The sequence below is a fragment of the Chaetodon auriga genome, chromosome 17 (genome assembly GCF_051107435.1).
Source record: "Chaetodon auriga isolate fChaAug3 chromosome 17, fChaAug3.hap1, whole genome shotgun sequence".
NCBI lineage: Eukaryota > Metazoa > Chordata > Actinopteri > Chaetodontiformes > Chaetodontidae > Chaetodon > Chaetodon auriga.
The window spans coordinates 1,432,991-1,456,082 of NC_135090.1; the positions used below are offsets into that span (position 1 = coordinate 1,432,991).

The 23,092-nt window shown below is 38.7% G+C and overlaps 2 protein-coding genes across 4 annotated transcripts; one reads left to right on the forward strand and one right to left on the reverse strand.

Annotated features, from left to right (window-relative positions):
- Positions 1 to 777: 777 nt before the first annotated feature.
- On the reverse strand, positions 778 to 18,702 carry ddx39b (DEAD (Asp-Glu-Ala-Asp) box polypeptide 39B). Of its 2 annotated transcripts, XM_076754579.1 has the most exons (12): positions 18,620 to 18,702; positions 17,473 to 17,515; positions 15,511 to 15,743; positions 15,221 to 15,348; positions 13,708 to 13,800; positions 13,439 to 13,622; positions 11,021 to 11,139; positions 7,688 to 7,819; positions 6,409 to 6,518; positions 5,305 to 5,449; positions 2,381 to 2,528; positions 778 to 2,296 (listed from the first exon to the last, which is right to left on the reverse strand). In XM_076754579.1, the coding sequence occupies exons 3-12, from the start codon at positions 15,731 to 15,733 to the stop codon at positions 2,280 to 2,282; spliced, it is 1,299 nt and encodes a 432-aa protein (XP_076610694.1). In that variant the 5' UTR covers positions 15,734 to 15,743; positions 17,473 to 17,515; positions 18,620 to 18,702; the 3' UTR covers positions 778 to 2,279. The 2 variants fall into 2 exon arrangements, with proteins under 2 accessions (XP_076610694.1, XP_076610693.1); XM_076754578.1 differs by lacking the exon at positions 17,473 to 17,515 and having other exon boundaries at positions 18,620 to 18,699.
- On the forward strand, positions 18,652 to 21,861 carry polr1h (RNA polymerase I subunit H). 2 transcript variants are annotated; one of them, XM_076754582.1, is made up of 5 exons: positions 18,652 to 18,778; positions 19,365 to 19,482; positions 20,018 to 20,121; positions 20,210 to 20,319; positions 20,419 to 21,861. In XM_076754582.1, exons 2-5 carry the CDS (start codon positions 19,365 to 19,367, stop codon positions 20,441 to 20,443), a joined length of 357 nt encoding a protein of 118 aa, XP_076610697.1. In that variant the 5' UTR covers positions 18,652 to 18,778; the 3' UTR covers positions 20,444 to 21,861. The 2 variants fall into 2 exon arrangements, with proteins under 2 accessions (XP_076610697.1, XP_076610695.1); XM_076754580.1 differs by having other exon boundaries at positions 18,736 to 18,854.
- The last annotated feature ends 1,231 nt before the right edge of the window (positions 21,862 to 23,092 follow it).

Consider the following 23,092-nt stretch of genomic DNA (forward strand, 5'->3'; position numbering starts at 1 on the left):
AAGCGAGTTCGGCACAGCCAGGCTTTCTGTGTGTGAGCTGGCTCAACTAAACCTAAAACCCCAGTCAGAGTTAATGGGTATCACGACAGTGGTTATCAGTTTTCTTTGTTAAGACAGGTTTTCTTCATCAGGCTCTGAGCATGTTCCAATAAACATGAATGTTTGGTTCATTTGACTCTTCTTCCACACAGTGGACCGATTACAATAAAACAATGTTATAGCAAAAACAAGAAACTGTTGCTGCAAATAAGGCAAGAGAGACATTACTAACATACATGCAAGTTTGCATATATTAACATATTCCCTCGGCTGAGAATCTGTATTTCTCATAGAGAAGACCGCCAGGAAAAGAATTAGTAAAGGGTGGTGCTTTTTATAGCTGATTTAAATCTGAAACTCTGAACAGAACTTCCTCCAGAGCAGGTTAGATGTGCAGCACTAATTACCATTAACCAAAAGACAGCCATCTTCATGACATGGAAAACTCTGACTTCAGGCTTAACATCACTTTGTAGGACACCCCTCAGGTCAGAGCAAAGAAACAGCACAATAACAAACTAGAGAGGAAAAACTTCATGGAGCTTTGACTTAATTTGCTTAATTATGTGCAAGGAAGGAGTTTCAGTGGAATGATATCGCTCTAAAGTTCAACTACATAGGATGTCAGTCGTACGAGTCAGTCCCACCATCAGCCACAATTTTTCTGTGGTGCTTTCCCAAATCACTACTTTCTGAAAACTAGAAATTTTACAAACACAAGTACAACATAGAGCCTGCTGCTCTCACAAACAATACTTTTATTCAAACATCATTACAGATCACATATTTATTTTTAAATGGTACTGGTATTTTGAATTAAGAAATAACAGCTCTAGGAGGCACCAGTGTATTTAGTGCCTGCTGGTGGAGATATTACACTGACTGCAAAAGGCTCACATTTGGTAGTGAAAGGTTAGCTGATAGCTGACAAAACTGAACTGAAGTCATGAGATACAGACATGGTTGTGTCCTGCAAAGAGAGCTGTGCTCAGCAGTTGTCTCTCTGCTTCCTCTAATGACATCCTGTTAGATTCCTGCTCTACTTCCTTTTTCACAAACATGTTAAAGACATATTAGTTGTTGGTTATGACCCCCACAAGAGGAGGGAAATCATCCACGTGCAAGATTAAGCCATATTATTAAAGCACAGTCCACACATACACAGGAATTTTTTAGGCAGGTTTTTTCCTTCATTCTCCAAAAAACTTCTGTACATACAAGCAATATATTTAAAAAAATAAATCTGTCTACAAGAAAATGCTAAATCACAGTTTAAGTGCTATAAAGAGCATGCAAACCAGCAGATGGCAATAAAACCTGAACCCTAAAGCTATGTTGGCCAATCAGAAGCCTGAAAAAAGTTACTGGCAGTATATCCCAGGTCTTGTCCAAAACCTCTGCAGTACATTCTGATGTGTCTGTTCCTGGATATAGTGGAAGAGTAGCTGTTTTATCAACAATTTTACATGTAAGCATGTAAAAAGTCCCATTAACAAGGTCAGCACCAGCACTATTTTGGCCACATTCCCCACTGCACCGTCACCTCATGCCAAAAGGAAAATAACAGTTTTCTACAAACAGTTTCTGAATATCTTACTCCAGAAGGAGTTTTCCAACAGGTCTGTTTTCATTGGACTAAAACTGTGTTTGGGCCAAGGTGCATAGAAAAAGCTGCATTTTCAAAATACCTATGTACGTGTGGACTAGACCTGAGACTAAAGTCTTGGCCACATGTACAGTATACAAATATTTAGCAAGCACATGATTGGTTTTGGTATTTTTGTGAAATTTTTTGATAGTAAGAAAAATGTAGAATACACAGGTGGATGAAGAATGAGACAGATTTAACCAGGCAAAAAACTGATTTATTACTTCACACAGCAGTGAATGGGTTTAGTCCTAGAAGTACCTCTGCTAACGAGTCAACTTCTGACGTCTAGAAAAACAGCAATCCTCCATAAAATAACTCAATATGAAAATTAAATATCCATGAACAAATAAAGACATTAGAAACTTAAATAAAACATTATTAAAGAAAGTGTGTCCTGATGTCTCTTTACAGAGGGAGCTGTACCAACACTGTATTGCTTTCATTCTTTAAAACAGCAAATGTCACAGGGTTAGGAAAATATCTGCTGTCTGACATGCCAGGGTTAATATAAAGACAGTCTGTGTATGTAACATCAGAGTGAAACTGCAAATACAAAGTGACTCCAAGCCCCAGGAAGTATCCAGCTCATCTATCGTGCTGGTTCAACTGCAGGGACACACACGAGGAAGGTTAGTGATGGTGAACTTTGAACAAACTTTAAATAAACCCAAAGAATGAGTAAGAGCTTACTGTAAGAGGAGATATCAATTTCATCCGGCAGCTCACTGATGTTAACCTCGAAGCGGTCCTGGACATCATTGAGTGTCCGGGCGTCGCTTTCGTCAGACACAAACGTGATAGCAAGGCCCTTTGTGCCAAACCTGCCTGCCCGGGCAACCTGCAACAACACAAACCTTAGTTGCTACCAGTACAGCTGATCTTAATATTCATTCTGGATAAAGGCAAATGATAAGCCACATTAAGTTTATTTACATTGCTGCATGTGAACAGACTCATTGGGTCAGTTCTGTGTTTCTGGATAACCATTTTTTGGTTAGATCAAATCTGATGATATATCTTTCTTATAGAACCATGCAGCCAAAAAAAAAAGGGACAGTGTGTAAAACGTAAAAAAACAAAACAAAAACATAAACAATGTAATCATTTGCAAATGAACTATGCTTACCAACAGTTTTACCAACTGTTCCTGAACCATATCCCTCATACAGTCATGTGTTCATAAAGTGGAGAACTCACGCCATCCTCACTTGTGAACACTTTCCAGGATGCCCCTTTCATACCCAATCATGATACTGTCACCTGTTACCAATGAAGCCGTTTACCTGTGGAATGTTCCAAACAGGTGTTTTTGGAGCATTCCACAACTTCCACAAGTCTTTTGTTGCTCCTGTCCCAACTTGTTTGAAATATGCTGCTACATCAAATTCAGAATGACCATAAATTTACAAAAAACAATGTTGATGAGGTCAAAGATTAAATATATTGTCTTTGTAGTGTTTACAGTTGAATATATGTGAAACAGGATTATCAAATTATCACATTCTGTTTTATTCAAATTTTACACAGCATCCCAACTTTTTATGCAATTGAGTTGTAGTTAAGACATCTCCATGTGCAGGGCCAAACCCACGATGAATGTATCCTACTAACAAGTATTGTGAGTGTATCCAAAGCCTTATATACTGTATTTTATTCCCCTGTGTCATCCAGCTCCATTGCGACACATCAGTAAGCCACTGTTGACCTGAAAGGTGTTGCCTATCCAGATGCTGATTAAACAGTGTGAATTACTACATAGATGTACGGTTATATCACAACAACGCCACAGATGACTCGAGTTTTGAGGGAGCGTGCAATTGGCATGCTGATAGAAGGAATGACCACCACAGCTGTGTTCATGATTTTCACTACCATAAGCTATCTCCAATTTAATTTCCAAGAATTTGGCATTACATCCAACCAGATGTGCTCCTGCATTTACAGTACCAGTCAAAAGTTTGGACACACCTTCTCATTTAATAGTTTTTCTTAATTTTTTTTATGATCTTCACTGTAGATTAATACTGAAGACATCCAAACTATGAAGGGACACATATGGAATTATGTAGTAAACAAAAAAGTGTTAAACAAACCAAAATATGTTTTATATTTAGGAACCACACATGTAGAAACCATCCGCTCACCTTTTCTGCATCTCACAAAGACATGGCAGGTAGAGCCAAAAATCTCAAATTTGGACTCATCAGACCAAAGGACAGATTTCCACTGGTCTAATGTCCATTCCTTGTGTTTCTTGGCCCAAGCAATTCTCTTTTTCTTGTTGAACTTCCTCAGAAGTGTTTTTTTTTTTTGCAGCAATTTGACTATGAAGGCCTGATTCACACAGTCTCCTCTGAACAGCTGATGTTGAGATGTGTCTGCTGTTTGAACTCTGTGAGACATTTATGTGGGCTCTAATCTGAGGTGCTGTTAACTTGCGGTTTCTGAGGCTGGTAACTGATTAACTTATCCTCTGCAGCAGAGGTAACTGTTGGTCTTCCTTTCCTTTCCTGTGGCGGTCCTCATGAGAGCCAGTTTCATCATAGCATTTGATGGTCTTTGCAACTGCACTTGAGGATACGTTCAAAGTTCTTGAAATTTTCCTGATTGACTGACCTTCATGTTGTAAAGTAATGATGGATTGTCGTTTCTCTTTACTGAGTTGAGTGGTTCTTGCCATTATATGGATAAGAACAATAGACAAATAGGGCTATTCACTGTATAGTCCTTTGTACCAACCCTACCTCTGCACAACACAGCTGATGGTCTCGAACACATTAAGAAGGCAAGAAATTCCAGAAATTAACTCTTGACAAGGCACACCTGTTAAATTGATTGAGAGAAAGCCAAGAGTGTGCAAAGCTGTAATCAAAGCAAATGGTAGCTACTTTGAAGAATCTAAAATCTAAAACATATTCAGGTTTGTTTAACACTTTTTGTTTACTACATAATTCCATATGTGTTCCTTCATAGTTTGGATGTCTTCAATATTAATTTAGAATGTAGAAAAATAAAAAAAAATTAAAGAAAACCCATTGAATGTGGAGGTGTGTCCAGACTTTCGACTGGTACTGCACATTTTTGTTCAGTGTAATTCTGATAAGATTGGGTTTGTTTGTTTTTTTTGTTTTTTTTCCAAGTTTCAATTTTCAAATCCAATTTAGTCAACACTTTTTTCATCAGCAACAGTAAACAGAGATTTTGTCACAGTTCGTGTTTCATACAGTCTGTTTTGTACTGATAATGTCTCGTCTATATCATGGAAAGAAATATGAATTAACTAAATTACCACAAGAAAATCAGTGAGTGCTAAACACAGATTAAAATAGACCTTCTATTAAAATAGATATCTTTGTGAGATGTTTTTTTATAATTGAATCTGATTGAATTTGGCAAAACAAGATGAATCTAGAGTGAGGTTATTGGGGATGGGGACACTTTTCTCTGGTGTGCCATATTTGGTATTACTTGGATTTGACCTTGTGCTGCTTTTACAAACATGTCTATATCCAGATTAGACAGTCAGATACACACCGAATTAACAACTAAATATAAATGAACAGTGGGTTACACCGTGGCGTTCAGCTCTGTGTGTGAGTATGTGACAACCTTACCCTGTGTAGGTAAGTGTCAGAGTCTTCGGGCATGTCATAATTAAAGGCGATGTTGACCCTCTCGATATCCATCCCTCGGCCGAACAGGTTGGTGGCCACCAGTATTCGCCTCTGGAAGTCCTTGAACTGCTGGTAGCGAGACAAACTACAGACACAATATTCCATTATATTCCACTGACTGCTTCATTACAACTCAACAATCAATCAATCAACCAATCAATCAATGTGGACACGACACAAGCATAAGATGAATGACATAATGAAAATGAAATGAACAAATGAGATGACATAAGACTGAGATGTCATTCGTTACTGATTGGTGAGGGATCTAGTCAACCTGCTTGGAGAAGCATGTCAAAGTTTAAAACGTGATTTACTGTTGCCAGTAGGTGGTGCTATTATGACTGAATATTGGCATTTAGATGTCTTCAGGACAGGAATCTAATCACTTCACATGTGAAGCCTGGGGCAGATCATGTACACTGAAGTTCTAACAAATTCTGGTCTCATGGTGAAACACAGAAATTTGACACCATGCCACAGACATGCCATTCAAAGAAAACTCAAAATGCCAAGGTCAGAAGATCAGATTAATTTTTGTTAAAGTATGCCTGCAAACGGCAACAATTGTGCAAAAAAATTACACAGTAAATTCAAAACAGCTGACTTCCTGTTGGGCCTAGGGTATGGCAACAAGATGCTTTTTTTGGAAGTCTGTGCTGATACATGCGCCTACCAAATTTTTAACATTCGGGTGAAACCTGCTACGATGGGCTACTTTGTTGAAATTCTGTATCAAGTCCTTTTGCCACATCCCTGCCAAAAACCTAAATCAGAAGTAAATTTTCATCACTTCTGACGTGCCAGAATAAGTAAGTTTTCAAGCACCTTTAGGCCTTCAAAAATGCCATTCATTTTGTGAAATAATAATAACTCCATGCATTACAATGCCTAATAATAATCTAATAACCCCCATCCAAAAAGAAAATCAGCTAACATCAACACTGAATAATGAGGTAAAACAAAATGACAGTATTAAACATTACATATGACATGTTGATGCCAAGTTTGTTTCCTTGAATTGGATTTTCACAGCTGAGTTACCGTTCCTCCTGCGGCATCCCTCGATGGATGGCGATTGCTGGGAAGTTCTGCTCCACCAGCAGCTGTGCCAGAGCTACACACCGCTGGATAGACTTCACAAAGATCACCACCTGAACAACACAGCAATACACTCAGTCAGCCATGGTTGGCATCTCTGTACTACTTTGTAAATCCATCTTAAGAATTAAGGCTGTAATATGCTTCAAATGAAGTACTTGTTGGGTCATCGAAGTGACTGAAACTTCTTTTCTGATATCAGAACCGGAGACAATCCGACATTTTCGCTGTAGTACACCATTTATACCCATTTGTGTAATTCATTACATCAACTTTCATTTAACAGACACCTATGCAGTTACATACACTTACAATACATACACTTAGATGGACATAATGCATTCAAGTTCCATCGGAACAACCGATTAATGTCATCAATACCTGGTGAAGTGAATTTCTCTCAAACAAACAACCAAAAGGGTGTTCGGAGTGCTACAGTACAACTGCTTAGACTGGGTGCAAGTAAAGGCTATTTTTAGGGTTTGATGTCATCACAGTGTGGTCCGAGGCCATGAAACACAAAATATAAAGTTCTGTCTTGCTTTCATTTCATTTTAAGAAGTTACTAGCCATCCAATGCTTGATACCATTCAGGCAGTCAAACAGATGTTTCAGTGCATCACGGCTGCCAGGTTTCAAAGGGAGGCACAGTTGTGTTTCATCAGCCTAGTGGTGGTACAACACTGTGCTTTTTCAGTATGTAACTAAGGGGTAACATGTACATGTACATTTGTTTTCCATACAAAAATGCTTTGCGCTGGTTAGGGTTACTTGGCTGAAAAAATGTTTTACAGGGGGTACATCACTGAAAAAAAGTTGAGAACTACTGCACTAAAGGATACTGAAAAGGTTCTCTCGAAGAAAGAGGCAAACAATTTTGGTGCAGTGCCTGAAATGGCCGCCCAGAACTGCGGGCACTCTAGAAAGAGATTGAGGACCACAGCATTGAAGGTGGCACTGAGATCTAACGACATCAATATTGCACAAAGATGTTGTCTTTAATGTCTACAGACAGCAGGTCATTCATGACTTTCATTGCCGCACACTCAGTGCTGTGCTTCATGCACTGGCCTGAAAACAGATGGGGTCAGATTAAAAGCTTCAATTAAATTGGTGAAGTCCATCACAACAGTTCCCATCAATAGAGCACACAATACAGACATGATGAAGACTTTTCTGTGGGATTTCTGTCCCACTAGGCAGATATACAGATAATCAGTACCTGATTGAACTCTAGTGCGTCCAAGAGGTCAAAGAGCTTTCTGTTTTTCTCATTGTCCTTCAGCTTGACGTAGTACTGCTGCAGCCCATGCAGAGTCAGTTTGGTCTCATCGTCCACAAAGATTTCCATCGGCTGGAGGAGGTGTAAGGGGGGGGGGGGGGGGGAGAATGTAGAAGTGAAATTTATTAAAGCAGGAAAGCAGGTTAGAATGTGCCAATATGAGGGGAGAGTTTCACACTGATTAGTGGAGAACATAAAAGTTTGTGGGGAAGGGATGCAGGGAAATGTGTCGGTAAGAGATGAGACGAAGAATAATTAAGAGAAAGTGCAGAGGAAGCAGTGGAGGACAGGTGGAGACAGAGAGAGGGTGAGGGTAGTTAACTCTCAAAACACTAATGGAAGAACCACACACACACACACACTCACAAAGCTTCTCTATTCCAGACAAAATCAGATATCCTGATTGCTGTGATGACCTTGTTTGCGCCAAGATTCAGTTCAGGTTCACAGCATGTACTAATGCAGAATCATCGGTCCGTGCACTAATGCCTATCTGCCTCTTGTATGTCCAGTGTCAGATGTAAGCGAGGCAATTAATTACATCAATACAACTAATAATACAAAAAACTGTCTGAATTTTCATAACGCTACAATGATTACTAATTAATTAATAATAATTACAGCTGTAATCAACCATTATTTTCATTACTGATTAGTCTATTTTTCCCATGAATTGATTAATTGGTCAATACAATATCAGAAAATAGTCAATGAAATAGAAAGTACAATTTACTAAAGCCCAAAGTGATATATAAATGCTGCTTGTGCCTGCTAGTGTTGCAGCTTTGGCTCAGGATGTAGAGTGGCTGTCCACTTATCAGGTTGGTGATTTCATCCCTGGCACTACAGTCTACATGTTCAAGTATCCATGGGCGAGATACTGAAGCCCAAACTGCTCCTGATGGCTGTGCCATCAGTATGTGAGTGTGAATCGTTCCTGATGAGCAGGTGGCACCTTGCCTCTGGAGCCATGAATGTGTGAGTGAATGTGTGTGTGAAAGTGCTTGAGTGGTCATACAACTAGGAAAGCACTATGTAAATGCAGCCCATTTACCATTTTCTACAAAACAAGTCCAAAATCCAAAGGAGGTGTGCTTGTTGTTGCTCTACCTGATGATAAAGCCCAACATTCCCACTCCCTTTTGGTCTGGAAAGGGCTCCACTAACTGAAATATCTGTCTCTTTGGTTGCTAAATGCTCCACTATATTCACCAGCTAGCATCTAGCTGTGCCTGTCTGTTGTTTGATGCTGGGCAGATAGTACTCATCAGTTTATCAGAGCCTTTTCTATGCAATTAGCTGTCTGATACTGCTAGAAATGACGACGATGTAAGTGGTGAGACTGAACCAAAATAGTTACATTGCATACTGTAAAAGGAAAATGAGGAGTTTGAAGAGGCAGTTGAAGTTGTTGATGCTTTGGATCACTTAGTTCCTGCAACCTGACAATTACAGTAAGGTGGTATATATTTTTTCCACTCCAAATATCTGTTATTGCTCTTTTCAGTTTAATCAGATTTTGACTTCAGCAGAGTCTGCTCCATTCCTCCAAGCTGTCACATGTAGAATCTGCCACCAGCTCTACAATCTACCAGCAAGCAAAGCCTGTATGATTCCTCTTATGGACTCCCTTCTGTTAGCTGGGATTGGCTGTTTTCTGTCTACCCAAAAAAAGTTTATCAGTTTATCAGACACAGTGGCCAGCAAATTAAAACACTGACTTTCCAACTCTTCCTTTTCAAACCTATTAGTGCATTACGCTGTAGATTACTACTGTCATTTCTTGTTTCTTTACATTTGCACATATTTCCCAACTTCGGCAAACGTCCACTGTGTCCACACTAACACAAGCCTTGAGTTTGTCATCAGTTGGATGATGGCTGTTTAGTTAGCTACTCTTGAGGCCCAACCCTATGTTAAAATCAGGCCTGTATTATTTCTATTCTATTTATTGTTTTAGTTTATGTTATGCTTACGTGATACATTTTACCAAATAAATGTGTCCTTAATTTACTACAAACTAAAAAACTGTGGGCAACTGGGGCTGACGGCTTTTTTTTTATATAAAATGGTCTGGTCTAGCCCTAGTCCTAGATGGCTGCAGTTCAAAGGAAAGCACACACCGCCTGCGGCATGTTTGGAATGACACCATACAGCACACATTTGATTAGATGTGAAACATCCTCAGAGGCTGTCAATTCCTTGTTACAAATCACTGCACATTTCTAATTATTTCAAAATAAAATAAACCTCCATTTTTAAAATAAAATCAAATAGGCTTTTGCAGAATCATGAATCACTGACAAAATGTATGGATTTTTTTTTAACTCATTCCACAGGTTTATCATCTGAAAAAGCAGACAATCCAATGCGTGCTGAAGGACACTAACTACAGTATAAGCCAATTTGTGCCATGCGCAGTACTAACGCCATTGTCAAGCTGATTTCCAGAACGAAGGAGGAGTAATAACAATTGCAACCCCTACAGACAAGATGGACACTGCTATCAAGGCTGCTCTTTGCCTGGCATTGTAGTTTGTTTTTTAACCCCCTTTAGATAGGCTTTAGATAGTCAGACTGAAGATGGAAAGTGAATGACACTTGTGTCTGATCTACAGCCCTTCACAGTTCCTAAGCTTAAAGCCAAGGAAGTGTGGTAATACCAATTCAGACAGTGATGCTAATTTCTGAAATTTGGTCTAAGAGCTACAGTAGGGTCCTACGAAATCCATTTAAATTTTTTCCACATTTAATTTCATTTTTTCCCAAATTCTTTGTTCTCTGTTTTAATGTCTCTGAAATCTGTGTTTTACGATTTAAGCACATTTTGTCATCACAAAATTTTGTCATCATCTGATCATGTGGTGGATTTAGATGGTTTGTAAACTATTTTCTGGTCGTGTGGCTGCTTGGCTAGCTTCAAAACAGGACAAGTTGCTACAGAGCAACTCACTGCAACAAAAAGTTTCATATTGTAGCTATATGTCAAGGTGAACTAAAGTAATGTAGCATGTTTACAGGCTTTGTTGGCCAGTCACAGCAGTAAAGGGCTATGACACGACAGAATTTTTCCCCACATTCCCCACACACTGAAGGGGCTGCTTGGAGTTAAACTTCCTTCTTGCTTGTAACTTGGATTCATGGAGGTCGAAGGGCAACAGAGACTCTGTTACCTGCTGTTCAAGCAGGTGTGGCACAACAGGGGGAGGAGCAGTGGAGATGTTGTGGAAGCAAGAGGAGGCATGGTAGATGAAGGTGGAGAGGTGTATTTACATCTTGCATGAACTTTCTGCAGACTGGTCGGATCTCTTTACTCAAGGTGGCACTGAACATCATGACCTGCTTCTCATGCGGAGTCATGCGGAAAATCTCCTGGACGTCTCTGCGCATGTCTATGGAAGAAAACAGTGACTCACATCAGTATTCAAAAGAAAATAAAAACTAAAAGAATTAAATTAATTGAATTAAAAGAAAACTCCACCCTTGGTTACCTTTATATTTTGTGAGTTCAGTTATTTTATTATTGCTATTTTAATTTGAAATATGTATATCTTCACAACCTGCCTTGCATCTTCTAGTTCAGTTTGGGACATAATACATTTCCCTAAATTCCTTCAGAATGCAACAGAACAGAACAGAGTAGAACAGAACCCAACTTAAACAAACCAAAACAAGAAAGAAAAGAACAGGTTTGGACTTGGTGCATTACAAAAATACTTCAACATTTTAGAAAATACTCTTAATTGCTTTCTTACCAAGTAAGTAATCTTTTCATTTTCCTTTTGGGGGGGAACCTTTACATGTATTTCCTGAAATGTAGTCACTGCATGCTGGAAAAGAGTCACAAAACCAGAGTTTCCATTGTGCGGTAAATACTGGGAGTTCGTTCTGTTTTGTTTTTTACCGGGATAATCTGTTGAGGTCTGACATATTTCAGTATTATATAGTAGTATATCTAAGCATATGTAGATATGAAAACATTTTGGATCCATGCATTGTTTCTCCCACTGCTTCTCTGATGTCTGCCCTCTCTCTCACTCCTCTAATCATTCCGTGAATTAAAACTGTATTTCAACTAATCCAGAGTTACTGATGATTGTTGGAATAATGAAAGACGAAACCAAGAAGGTTTTGTTGAGTTTTATTATGCTTCTGTTGCCTTTGAATGAAGTCTATTTCACAATGATAAAATTACTGTTTCCGTGAATGGCGTGTGGTGGCTTTGGCGAGAGCGATATTACAGCTGTTTCAGGTTAAACAGAATGGACCTTAATCTTTAACAAAAAGGCATCTCTGTATGTATAATTTCTATAACATAATCAGACGCTATTTATAACAATCTGAGCCAGTCAGTGGCAAAAACAAACACTTTTATCTGTATACTTTGAAGATGCGCAAATGCCTAGTGATTACATTGCAGCCTGTTTTGTGGCTGCTGCACCCGTTCAATACTGAAAAAACTTCAAAAATTGTCTCCATTAGTCACTTGGACACAAAGCCATGGGAAAACAAGGTCCATAATCAGATAATATGTGACCAGAATTCCTCCCGTTTATCAAGGACATTGAAGTCTTCCAAGACACACAGACTGGCATCAACTGGAAAATGTGCACAATGTCACTTTCATTGATTGAAAATGAGGTACAGGTCAAGCTGAAACAAGTGTATAATTCAACAACAAAGTAGAGGACAAGGAGGCCAGCCATAGCCAAATATCCCCAGAGGGTAAGAAAGGTGCTGAGAAGCCAGCTCAATGGTAGGAATAAGACCCAACATGTATGCCCTACCAATCATCAGATACCCAGTTGAAACAGTAAGGTGGCCACAGGAGGAGATCCAGGTCACAGTTGTCAAGACACAAAAACCTGAATGATCAGAGGGTTCCACCAAAAAGTCCAGCACCCTGAGACCTGACAAGCAATGAGAAGAGGGTCGGCAAGGATGAGTGAGTGTCAGGGCAGGATGAAACAAGGAGCATTCATGAAGACATCAGGAAGATGGTCCCACTGAATGAACTGTTAAGAGAGTGCCTCAGAGAGCAGGAGACATAGTGTGATACAGAGAAAGAGAAAATATTGTGGAAGACCAAGCCCCTCCATGGGATGTATCATCGGAATATATAGGATGTGGCTGACATCAAGATATCCTACCAGTGGCGAAAAGGGCCGGCCTGAAGGACAGCACAGAGGTTGTTATCATGGCGGCACAAGAACAGCCCAAAGCACCAGATCCACAGAGTCAGGGGTTGACCACAGCAGACAGACAGGTCATTATATACACACACACAAACATACATATATACATATAGTACATACATACACATATACACACGTGTGTGTGTATGTATATATAGTTTGCAAAACGTTTTCTGGAAAGTTAATTTAGGAAACTGCTAATGAACAAAATAAGGAATTGCACTTTTTTGTCAAACAAAATACCTCACAAATCAAAGTACTTCATCACACTGATGCTAAAATTATACATAAATCAGTCCTGCTTGCTGATTTGCAATATTGCTCACAATAGTGCAATACATTTTTTATTTCACTCAGTATCACAACTGAGGCACAGAGATTATACTGTGCTGAACAGTGAAGGAACAACATCAATATCTTGCTTTTCTTTCAGAACACTGTCGAGTACTTCAGATTTACTTTTTCCTTTTAAATGTATGAAGGGGTATTTACTGACCGAGCTGCTCCAGCATCTTGTCACACTCATCCAGGATGAAATGTTTGATGTGACGCAGGTTGAGTGTCTTGTTGCGGGTCAGTGCGAGGATTCTGCCCGGTGTTCCAACCACAATGTGGGGACAGTCCTTCTTCAGAATCTCTTCATCTTTCTTTATCGACAACCCTCCAAAGAACACTGCCACCTACAGGCAAACATACACATTTCATATGCGCTGTGAGACAGTCAAGATGTGGGCTGTAGGAAAAAATCAGGTTACAGTGCTGTACCTTGACAGTGGGCATGTATTTTGAAAATCTCTCATACTCCTTGCTGATTTGAAAGGCCAGCTCCCTGGTATGGCACATAACCAGGACAGACACCTGGAGTAAAACAAGACAGTTACAATCATGTCCTATCATCCATCATATGACTTTCAATTCAACATGTGATACTTTAACAGCATGCAAACTTCATGGATTTTAATGAAGTGCTGAGCTCCCTGTGAAAACAAGTCAGAATATACACAAATTACAGGCTATAGCATAAACTGAAATGGACAGAATAGGTTAGGTAGCCTATTCACTTTGTCTTCTCTATCATAGACTCACACAAGTAATGGCCTGTTGTTAATTATATTGCATCAAACCAAGTTTTCTGGCAAGATCAGACAAACATCTAAACATACAGACTCCACCAGCCCCTGTGACCAAAAACACATTCCTCATACAGGCCAGTTTTTATCATCTGACAAACACGGCATGAATAAACTATAAAATGATAATAGCATTTTCAAAATTTGGAATTAATGTATTTAATTTATCAGGGCAGTCTGTAACATAACAATATAAATAATAAAAATTAAAACTTTTTTTTGTACTGAATCACATAAACTGTTTATCACTCTATTTCCCCATTCACGTGAGCTCTCACTAAAAGGCTGGAAAAAAGTATTCAATATAGACTCCATACAACTACACAAATATACTATGTAACTGTGCTAATCTTTGACCTGTTAAAATCTATTATTGCTTGGTATCATCACAGTGTGCCCACCATATAACTCTTCCCTCCTTATCCTTCTTAAAGTCATTCTGAAAAAACACAACCCACAAGGTCCAGAACAGCTAATAAATGCTACTAATATGCTCTTTACAAGGTCAAGAGTAAAATTTGACCACATGAAATGTTTAATCTCTGATAGAGACCTGATATTTTAAGATTGATAATGTTGTACTTGCATCTTAACTGTGGAGAGAACCACCCATTATCGCTATGTCTATATAGTAAATTATGTTCATTCCACTGTCTCTTAGAAAAACATTAAGTGTAAATAAAAATCTAGATTGAGAATATTGAGGAGGAGAAAGTAGTACTTTTGTCAGCCCTTGGTACTATCTGCAGTCTTTCTCTCAGACTGCATACAGCATGAACAAACTTCACTAATAAGATAGGACAACCTTTATGCAGTCTGACTGGAGGGGGAAAAAAGTAAGTATCCCTGTCACTGCAACTTATTGCAGTGAGCATGTGATAATAATCAAAGGTGAGAGAAATTATCAACAATCAACATTTTTATCAACTCTTCTATTCTCTCATCTGAATTCATCATCTGACAGCGGGATAGTCCAAGGACACTGTTCAGACTGAGACTTTAGAGAATAAATCAAGCTGAAGAAGTGTGTGAGGACAAGAATGGAATTTTTTTAAAATGAGGAGATACCCTTACCATCTCCAGTGGAAATTACACCCTTGATGACAGGACTATTGTCTAGATAAGATGAACCATGGAGGGAGGATCACCTGTCCAGTGATGGGCTCCAGCTGCTGCAGGGTGGCCAGAACAAACACTGCAGTCTTCCCCATCCCAGACTTGGCTTGACAGAGCACATCCATACCAAGGATCGCCTGAGGGATGCATTCATGCTGAACTACAATAAATACACACATCCAACATGGTTCTATTAAGGCATGACCTGACAGCACTCAGTATTAGGAAATGAAAGAGAGATAATATGAATGGGAATGAAAACCTTTTCACTTTGGAACTCTAAAATCCATAAATCTTTTCTTGTGATTCACAACCTACTCACCCTCAGATGGATGCTCAAATCCACAGTCCACTATGGCTCTGAGCAGTTCAGGCTTTAGCAGGAAGTCTCTGAATCCAGAGGAGTGAATGGACACATAGGAGCCCTTCACTCCCTCCTTCCTTATCAACATGTTGCCGGCACCTCCAACATCCCCAACCCCTGCAGCCTCCACCTCATCCTCCTCATAGTCCAACAGCTCGTTGTCCACGTCGTTCTCAGTCATCCTGACACAGCTGCAAAACACGTGTTCTGTGAAACCCCTTGGAGATATTGGGCTTTTTAAGGTAGTATTTATGACCAGATTGCTGTAATAAACAGGATTACATTTCAGAGGGAGCCCTAGTTTTCTATGGGCACAAGAGACCATCTCTCCAAAGCTAGAATTAAGAGGTAATGAGTTACCTTCGATAATGTTCCTTAAGTTGCTATATTAACTTCAGTAGTAGTGTCACACTGAAATTTTGACCTGATTTTCAATTTTCCCCAGGACACACTAAACAAGATACAAACGTAATATTATTTGCAGCTCCTTAGCAAGGAAAAGAAGAAGGGATTTTTATGTCACAATGCTCCGTTTGGTACCAGTTCTACTGAAGTCTATGGGAGAAACTCAAGACAACATAACATACGTATGTTGTATGGCCTTTGATGAAGAAATGACTCGACCAACTGAAAAAGTACACTTTTCAAAATGTGTGTCTTATTTGCCGTTGATCTCCAAATAGTATCCAATGTTGATAACTGGCATGCTTTATGGAAGTCAAGTGTTCCTCGAAAACACTGAGTTCAGGATAAATAAATAATGTTAACAAAATCTGTATTTCTTTATTGCTTCTCTCTCTCTTTTTATGTTTATCTGGAGGATGCTTAACAATCATTGACATGGGTCATAATGGCTAATGTTATGGGAATATCCCATATTCACATGACAACTTTACAAACCTCCTCTGATTATTGTGTGCATTCGTACAGCTTTGCTGAATTTGGTTACCATAGAATATTACATTAAACAGATGCAGCAGTCAATAAGTAGTGTTGTGATGTTTTACTAATGCCATATGGTGGGGGCTGTTGGTATCATGCTTCAATATGTGATATACATGCTCATGGAGAACTTGTTTACCAAGCTTCATTTTATTAATGTCACCAGAATTGTGGAAATATCAAGTTTTAATGTTATTGTAACACCCCCTGTGGGTAGAATTGCCAAAAGGTAGCACATGTAATAACTGACCACATGGTGCCTCTATTGGTACAATGTTGTAAGATGGGCCACCTGTCCATAGAATATGAATACTTCAGCTTGATGATGAGATCTCAGCTTTCAAACATTCCTCCCATAAACATTCATTGAACATTTTAAGTCTTCATATGAAATCGCTGACACAGATTAGCAGAAAAACAAGCAAAATCTTACATTTCCTGAAGAAGATGTATATTTTGACATTGAAATGAGTTTTCCAAAACATAAAAAACATAAAACAAGCAATAACTGAGCACATGGTGGTAGCATTTCCTGATGGGGCATCTGTCCACCCCACAGTTTCATTAAACATTTCAATACTTTGAAGGATTATTTCAAATCACTCATGTTAGCATCAAGAAAAATAATAGTATACATCCCCTGTATAAGATGCATGTTTTGAGGTTAAAACAAAGTTTCTACAATAACCAATACAGAAGTAGATAGATGACAAAAAATCTGTGAAATAATAACAATAATAATGAGTGAGAGGTGTTCCAGCTCTGAAACTAATGCAGTAATCTCTGCTGTGATAAAATCAACACCTAGCTGTAATTCCATTTGTCCAGGGCCCTGTGGTGGCTAATCTACATAGCACCTGGTCACCATAGCACAAACTGTAGATTACATTACGTCACATTAGCTAATGGGCACAGAGTTAATTCTGTTAGGGTATTATCACAGTTTAGCTATTTTAATAACATTAGTCAGTTACTCACCTCAATCACATGCATGGCATCTATTATAGAACATCAACCTAACCTGCATGCAAATATATTACTCAATCAATGTACAAATCAAATGAAATGTTGCCTGAAAACACATGAAATACTAGCTAAATAAAAACACATCAAATTACCGGCGCCTCCATCACTCAGAGAGAGATGCAGAACAGGTTTGCCCTTTGCCCTGGTTACTACACTAACAATCTCAATCTATAAAGATCTGAATTATTTTTACCCAGATGCTTTGCATCTTCTGGCACTAAACGGACAGCTATCAGTAGAGTGTGGATGGTTATTGTTAAGATGTGAGTGACAGTGAATTGTATGGATAAAATGTATATGTAAAAAATTTTAACCTATTAGTAAATGTTTGACATTAGACATCAATAACTGCACCAAACTAGTATTTTATTTGTTGAGAATTCCACAGCCCCTAAGATTATGCAAGACACCCTGTCTGAGACAGGACAGAGATGGTTGTGTCACAAGCAGATTTATTTCAACCGCTAAGTGTGCTATATTGTGAAATCCATCACAGTTGTCAGGTTTCAATGTTATGGATATCATGGATGTGAAAGAGATTAAGTATGTGCAGCAATTGTAAAACTCAGTGGTTTTATTTTGTAGGAATGGCCCGGAAGTCTTATCGCCGACGTCGAAGGTCAATGTAACGTCAGCCATCAAAACACACACGATTTGGTTTGGTGTTTCTACACCAAAAAGAGAGAATTAATATTGAACAATTATAAAACCGTTTTGACATCTTGATAAAGAATGACTTTAAAAGGCATTTAGTCGTGGATATCCAACTATTTACTTTGCTATGAAAGGGAATTCGATATCTCTCGGGCATTTCCGACCGCTAACTGACTGACAGAGAACCTCGGGGCAATATTTGGCTAGTTTACGTAAATAGAAGAAGGTTAATGGACAACGCAAATTCTGTAATAACGATAACCTGTTAAACCAAACTGATTTTTAAAAAAAATAAAAATAAAAATTAATAGCTAGCTTTAGTTAGCCATCAATTCGCATTCTAAATCAGTTCACGGTTCACATTTTCAGTTCAAACAACTTTATACATTTAATAAATATACTGCTAACGCTGTAGGTTTAAAATAACTTTAGACAATCAACATACCTTAACTATGCGAGATATAAACAGACCACAACGTCTGGTCAAAGTAAAGCGTTAACGGTCCTCTTCCACAGTACTCAAATGACGTTTCGGCATGCGACGGTTAGAAGTCGAAGGACCCGGCATGTGCCCATGCACATGCCAGTCTTAACGTGACACAAGGTACGGATACGTTATCTTGCCACTGCGGGTAGCGTACTATTTGTGGGCTGTAACGTCATCATTTTACATTAAACAGGCAAGTAATTAAATTTTGTTCTGAAAACAAACGTATTGTTTGAAGATTTGAAAAATTTGAATATAAGCTTAGTTAACTTCTGCAGATTTGGTCCATTTATTATCATGTGCTTAAGTAACGTGGCCCCACACATTCTGTGCTATTTCGGGCTTTAAGGTCCTGTGGACACGCAATCTCTAGTTAATATTTGTACTTAATTTGGAAGATAAGTCCAAAAATCTTACTTTGAAAAACGCCATCCCGTGAATGAAAACAAAAATGTAGGCCCACCACTAACTCCAAACACAATACTGTAAACCTCATACCTTTCTCAAATTCATTAACAGATTTTTTAAAACAATGACTAACACTAGACAGCACCTTAATTTCTTGCAAAGTCTCAGATGGACTATAATGTACAAGCAACAGCTGGTGTATATTGTGTTTAACAGTGACTCACATTTAAGATTTCCGTCAGTCTTCAGTCTGTGTTTCCCTAAAGTAAAGTGCTGGTGTGCCTTTTCTTCACAGATGTCCTGCTTTGGTGGTGATCCCAACTTCTGCCCAGAATGTGGGAGCATTCTTCCTCTCCCAGGAGTACAGGACACAGTGCGCTGCCTCCGCTGTTCCTTCAGCATCCCTGTAACAGGTACCAACTCTCTGTCAAGTTCTGCATGCTCTCCCAAACACAGTCTGTGAGTGTGACTCTAAGTAACATAGACAGACATTAAAGGAAAGGCTCAGCTACATTCCATTTTAATCATGCATACCTTGCACAAGAGTGTATTAGCACATTAGCACATAAACCTCCACAGTACCCTGATATTCAGACTTAGCAAGTTTGGGAATGTACCTATAAGGAAACGTTCTTCTTCAGCTTTGAAATGTCACAACCAATTATGGTTCAACAAATTACAAAAATTCTTACTTTCCTCTAGTGGTGTTTATTCAGGCAGATAGCTTTGGTTTGATATATCCAGGTTTTGAGATTTCTTTTGAGGTGAATGGGATGCCTTTCCAGTAACAATGCCATAGCTATACTAAATAATCCACACACCTCACTGTGAGGAGTTTTCACTGGAAAAATAGTGACATCAAAACAATTTACAATGTGATAAATTCTTTTTCAGAATGGCACAGATTTCCATCGATTGCCCCTAATATACATATATTTTATTGCCCAGAGTTCTCAGGCCAGGAGATCTGCTCTACAGTCATCTTCAACCTTGTGGAGCAGTCATCAATGACTCCAGAGGACCAGGAGGACTCTAAACTGAAGGGCCCTGTGGTAAGAACAGACTGTCTGCTGCTCACTGACTGCTGTGTGTGAATGTAACAACTGTACACTGATTAATGAGGTGACCTGCTCCTTCTAGATTGACAGACGCTGCTCTCGTTGCAATAAAGAGGGGATGGTTTACCACACCAGACAGATGAGATCTGCAGATGAAGGACAAACCGTCTTCTTCACCTGTACACACTGCAGGTAATCAATATGAACACACTGTGTGCTGTGGAATTTAATTTGAACATGTTGTGCTGCCGTGTGATCTTTTGCTGATGATTTTGCTTGTGGTGTTAACAGGTATCAAGAGAAGGAGGACTCCTGAGAAGAAATCCGGCTCAGTTTCTCCATTCCTCTCCATGCATCTGATTTCTTAACACAATGTATAGGATTGTAAATTGTCGGAAGCAAACAGTCATTGGGCCTTTCACTTCTACTCTATACAATGAAGCTGTGCACTGCTCTATCTCAGTGACTGTTCCTGAGTTGTTGGCATTCACACTGAGTGTGTGTAAAGTTTGGTACATAATCTTAAATCAGGGTTTACTTGTTTTTTGTTTTTTGTTGTTTTTTCCCCCCAGAGCTCTTTCATGGCTCATTCATTGATGATCTTCTGCTGATGAATGAGTGAGATGTAGCTGAAAGCCGCAGAAAGTGCTTGTAAGAGGATCTTAATTTTTTTGAAGGACAGATTCCAAAGAATGAACTTTACTGCTGAACAAAACAATTTTACAACTGAAGTTGTTTATAATAAAATGTTGTTAAAGCTTACAGTATATTTTTGTTGCTGTTGTTGTTGGCCTCTAGGGGCATCAAACAAACTGTAAACACACTGACACGTTGACATATTATCAGCTTAGAAAGTTGTTGTAGTGAATGTGTTAGCAAACAGTTGCCACATCAAACAGAAACAGTGACATTATTTGGAGTCTAAGAAGGGTTGAGTCTAGAGCAGCTGGGTCAATCCAAGAATTCAACCCTCCTTGGATAACTATGACCTGGATGACTGATTGTCTCCACACACATTTTTGGAGTTGTGCTTGTGTTCTCTTGATGATTTTAAGTCCATTATTCACTCTCTGTAGGCTTTGCTTTGGTGTCCAGCAATTCCGGATTATCTGCTGGTGTTGAACAGGTGGAGTGCAGTGGTTTTATTGGAACTTTTTCACTGAAAACAGTTTCCTGCTGCCGTTAAAAGTGTAGTTTCTGATCTGGTAAACCAAATCAGTGAGCTAAAAGGCTACATAAAAACTCTAGAGCTGAGGGAGAATAGTTCTCTGTGGATTTGTCACTACACGTGACACCTTTCGCATTACGTGTGTCATTTGAATCATTATTTAGATACAATTATTGATTAGAGTGGCTTTGAAGCCACAATGTGTAGCAGACATGTACTCCACTCAACCTTCCCGCAGGTTTTTAGTATTTTCAGTATTTGTTTGATGTGGAATATGTTACATAAAAGTAATCACATTTTTTTAAATTTTGAATATTACAATTTCTATGTTATATCTCCTGGAACTTCATCCATGGTCCTGAAGACAGAATACAGGCTATACTCATTCACAGAGCAACATTAAAAAACTAAAAATATTTCCTTAAAAACAAGTGTTTGTGATTGTTGTGCATGTTGGTGCTGATTGACATGATCTTTGAATTACTTGATAATAATGTGAAAACCCACTGGTTAAATATATTGGCTGAATTAAAGATGTGTTGGGAATAAATGAGGGCTTTAAATCATATTAGTGGAGTTTGTATGATGTACAAGTGCTGAGCTGTATATATGATGAGACTTCATAATATTTCATGACCAGCACAGTGGTTCAGTGTTTAGCATTGTCACCTCACAGCAAGAAGTCCTTGGGTTTGATTCTCTAACCCTAACCCTAAATCTCTAAAAATAAATCTAATATTTGTTTAAAAAAACAAAACAAAACAAAAACAAAGATGAGATCCAAATGCAGTCAGCTTCACAAAATCACAGATCATGAAAGTCCCCACGAATACATACAAGGACATTTTATAGATGCTTCTTTTTTCATACAGTAAAGAAAGGCAATGTGATGAAATAAAATTCATTTGCGTTTGATGGCCAAAAAGGTTTGGGTATTAAAATTCTGTCTGTGAGCACAAAAACAGCATTCTTAACCCAAAAATCTGGGAAATCTGCCTGACAAGGCTAAAGAGTTACAGGCTAAATGCTTTCAGCTTCCTTAAATATGCTTAGAGTGTTGGTGACAGCACTGAGAAACGGTACTGACAGAGAGTTAGGCAATGACTCAGGACAAATCCAGTGAGGAGACAGTGCTGTTTTTCCAGTGACGGTGGTTGTAAGACTGGAACACAGGCTATTTTACACAATTATAATATTAAGAGGCAAGAAATGGGGGTGATATAATTAACCAATAGAGGGGATGAAGCAGATGTGAAAATAAACCATCAAAACAAAAGTGAAATGTATGAGAACTTTACTGTCAGGAGAATGAAGCACTTTGCGAATGCATTGGGTAGATTAAATAAAGTTAGATTGTTAGTGTGATGTTAGTGCAGTCAGTATATCCTGCTCTCTCTGCCAAACAGCTGTTACTTCATCACAGTTTCCTGGAAAGACCCAGGCTGTCTGTTTACTATGCTGTCAAATAAATTCCCCTTTAGCATGAATAGCATATCAGTATTTTGTGCTCCTCTAGAGCGACACATGGGTTGGTGCCAAATGTTGACACCGGTGTCAAACTTGGCCAGTGGGTTGGTCCAGTTGGTCAGATTGATCAAACCAAGACACCATGAGGAGCTTTTATTGAGTACCAAAAGTTGTTGTTCATAAGGGTGAAAAATGCAACAAATTGACTGAAAAAAATGACTTGTTAACTGTCTGCAGTCAGGAGGAGCTTAGTTGGATAATGGTGGAAATGGTGTAATATTATTGTGTTAAATCTATGATGATAGATTTAAAGTAATAGCTACAAGCAAC

Excerpts from the sequence above, each read along its gene's own strand:
- ddx39b (XM_076754579.1), bottom strand. The coding sequence starts at position 15,733 with ATGACTGAGAACGACGTGGACAACGAGCTGTTGGACTATGAGGAGGAT. Across the intron at positions 6,519-7,687 it reads ACGCACTAGAGTTCAATCAG|GTGGTGATCTTTGTGAAGTC; the intron begins GTACTGATTATC and ends TGTGTTGTTCAG. Across the intron at positions 5,450-6,408 it reads GGGATGCCGCAGGAGGAACG|TTTGTCTCGCTACCAGCAGT; the intron begins GTAACTCAGCTG and ends TTGTGTCTGTAG.
- polr1h (XM_076754582.1), top strand. The coding sequence starts at position 19,365 with ATGTCCTGCTTTGGTGGTGATCCCAACTTCTGCCCAGAATGTGGGAGC. Across the intron at positions 19,483-20,017 it reads CTTCAGCATCCCTGTAACAG|AGTTCTCAGGCCAGGAGATC; the intron begins GTACCAACTCTC and ends TTTATTGCCCAG. Across the intron at positions 20,122-20,209 it reads CTAAACTGAAGGGCCCTGTG|ATTGACAGACGCTGCTCTCG; the intron begins GTAAGAACAGAC and ends TGCTCCTTCTAG.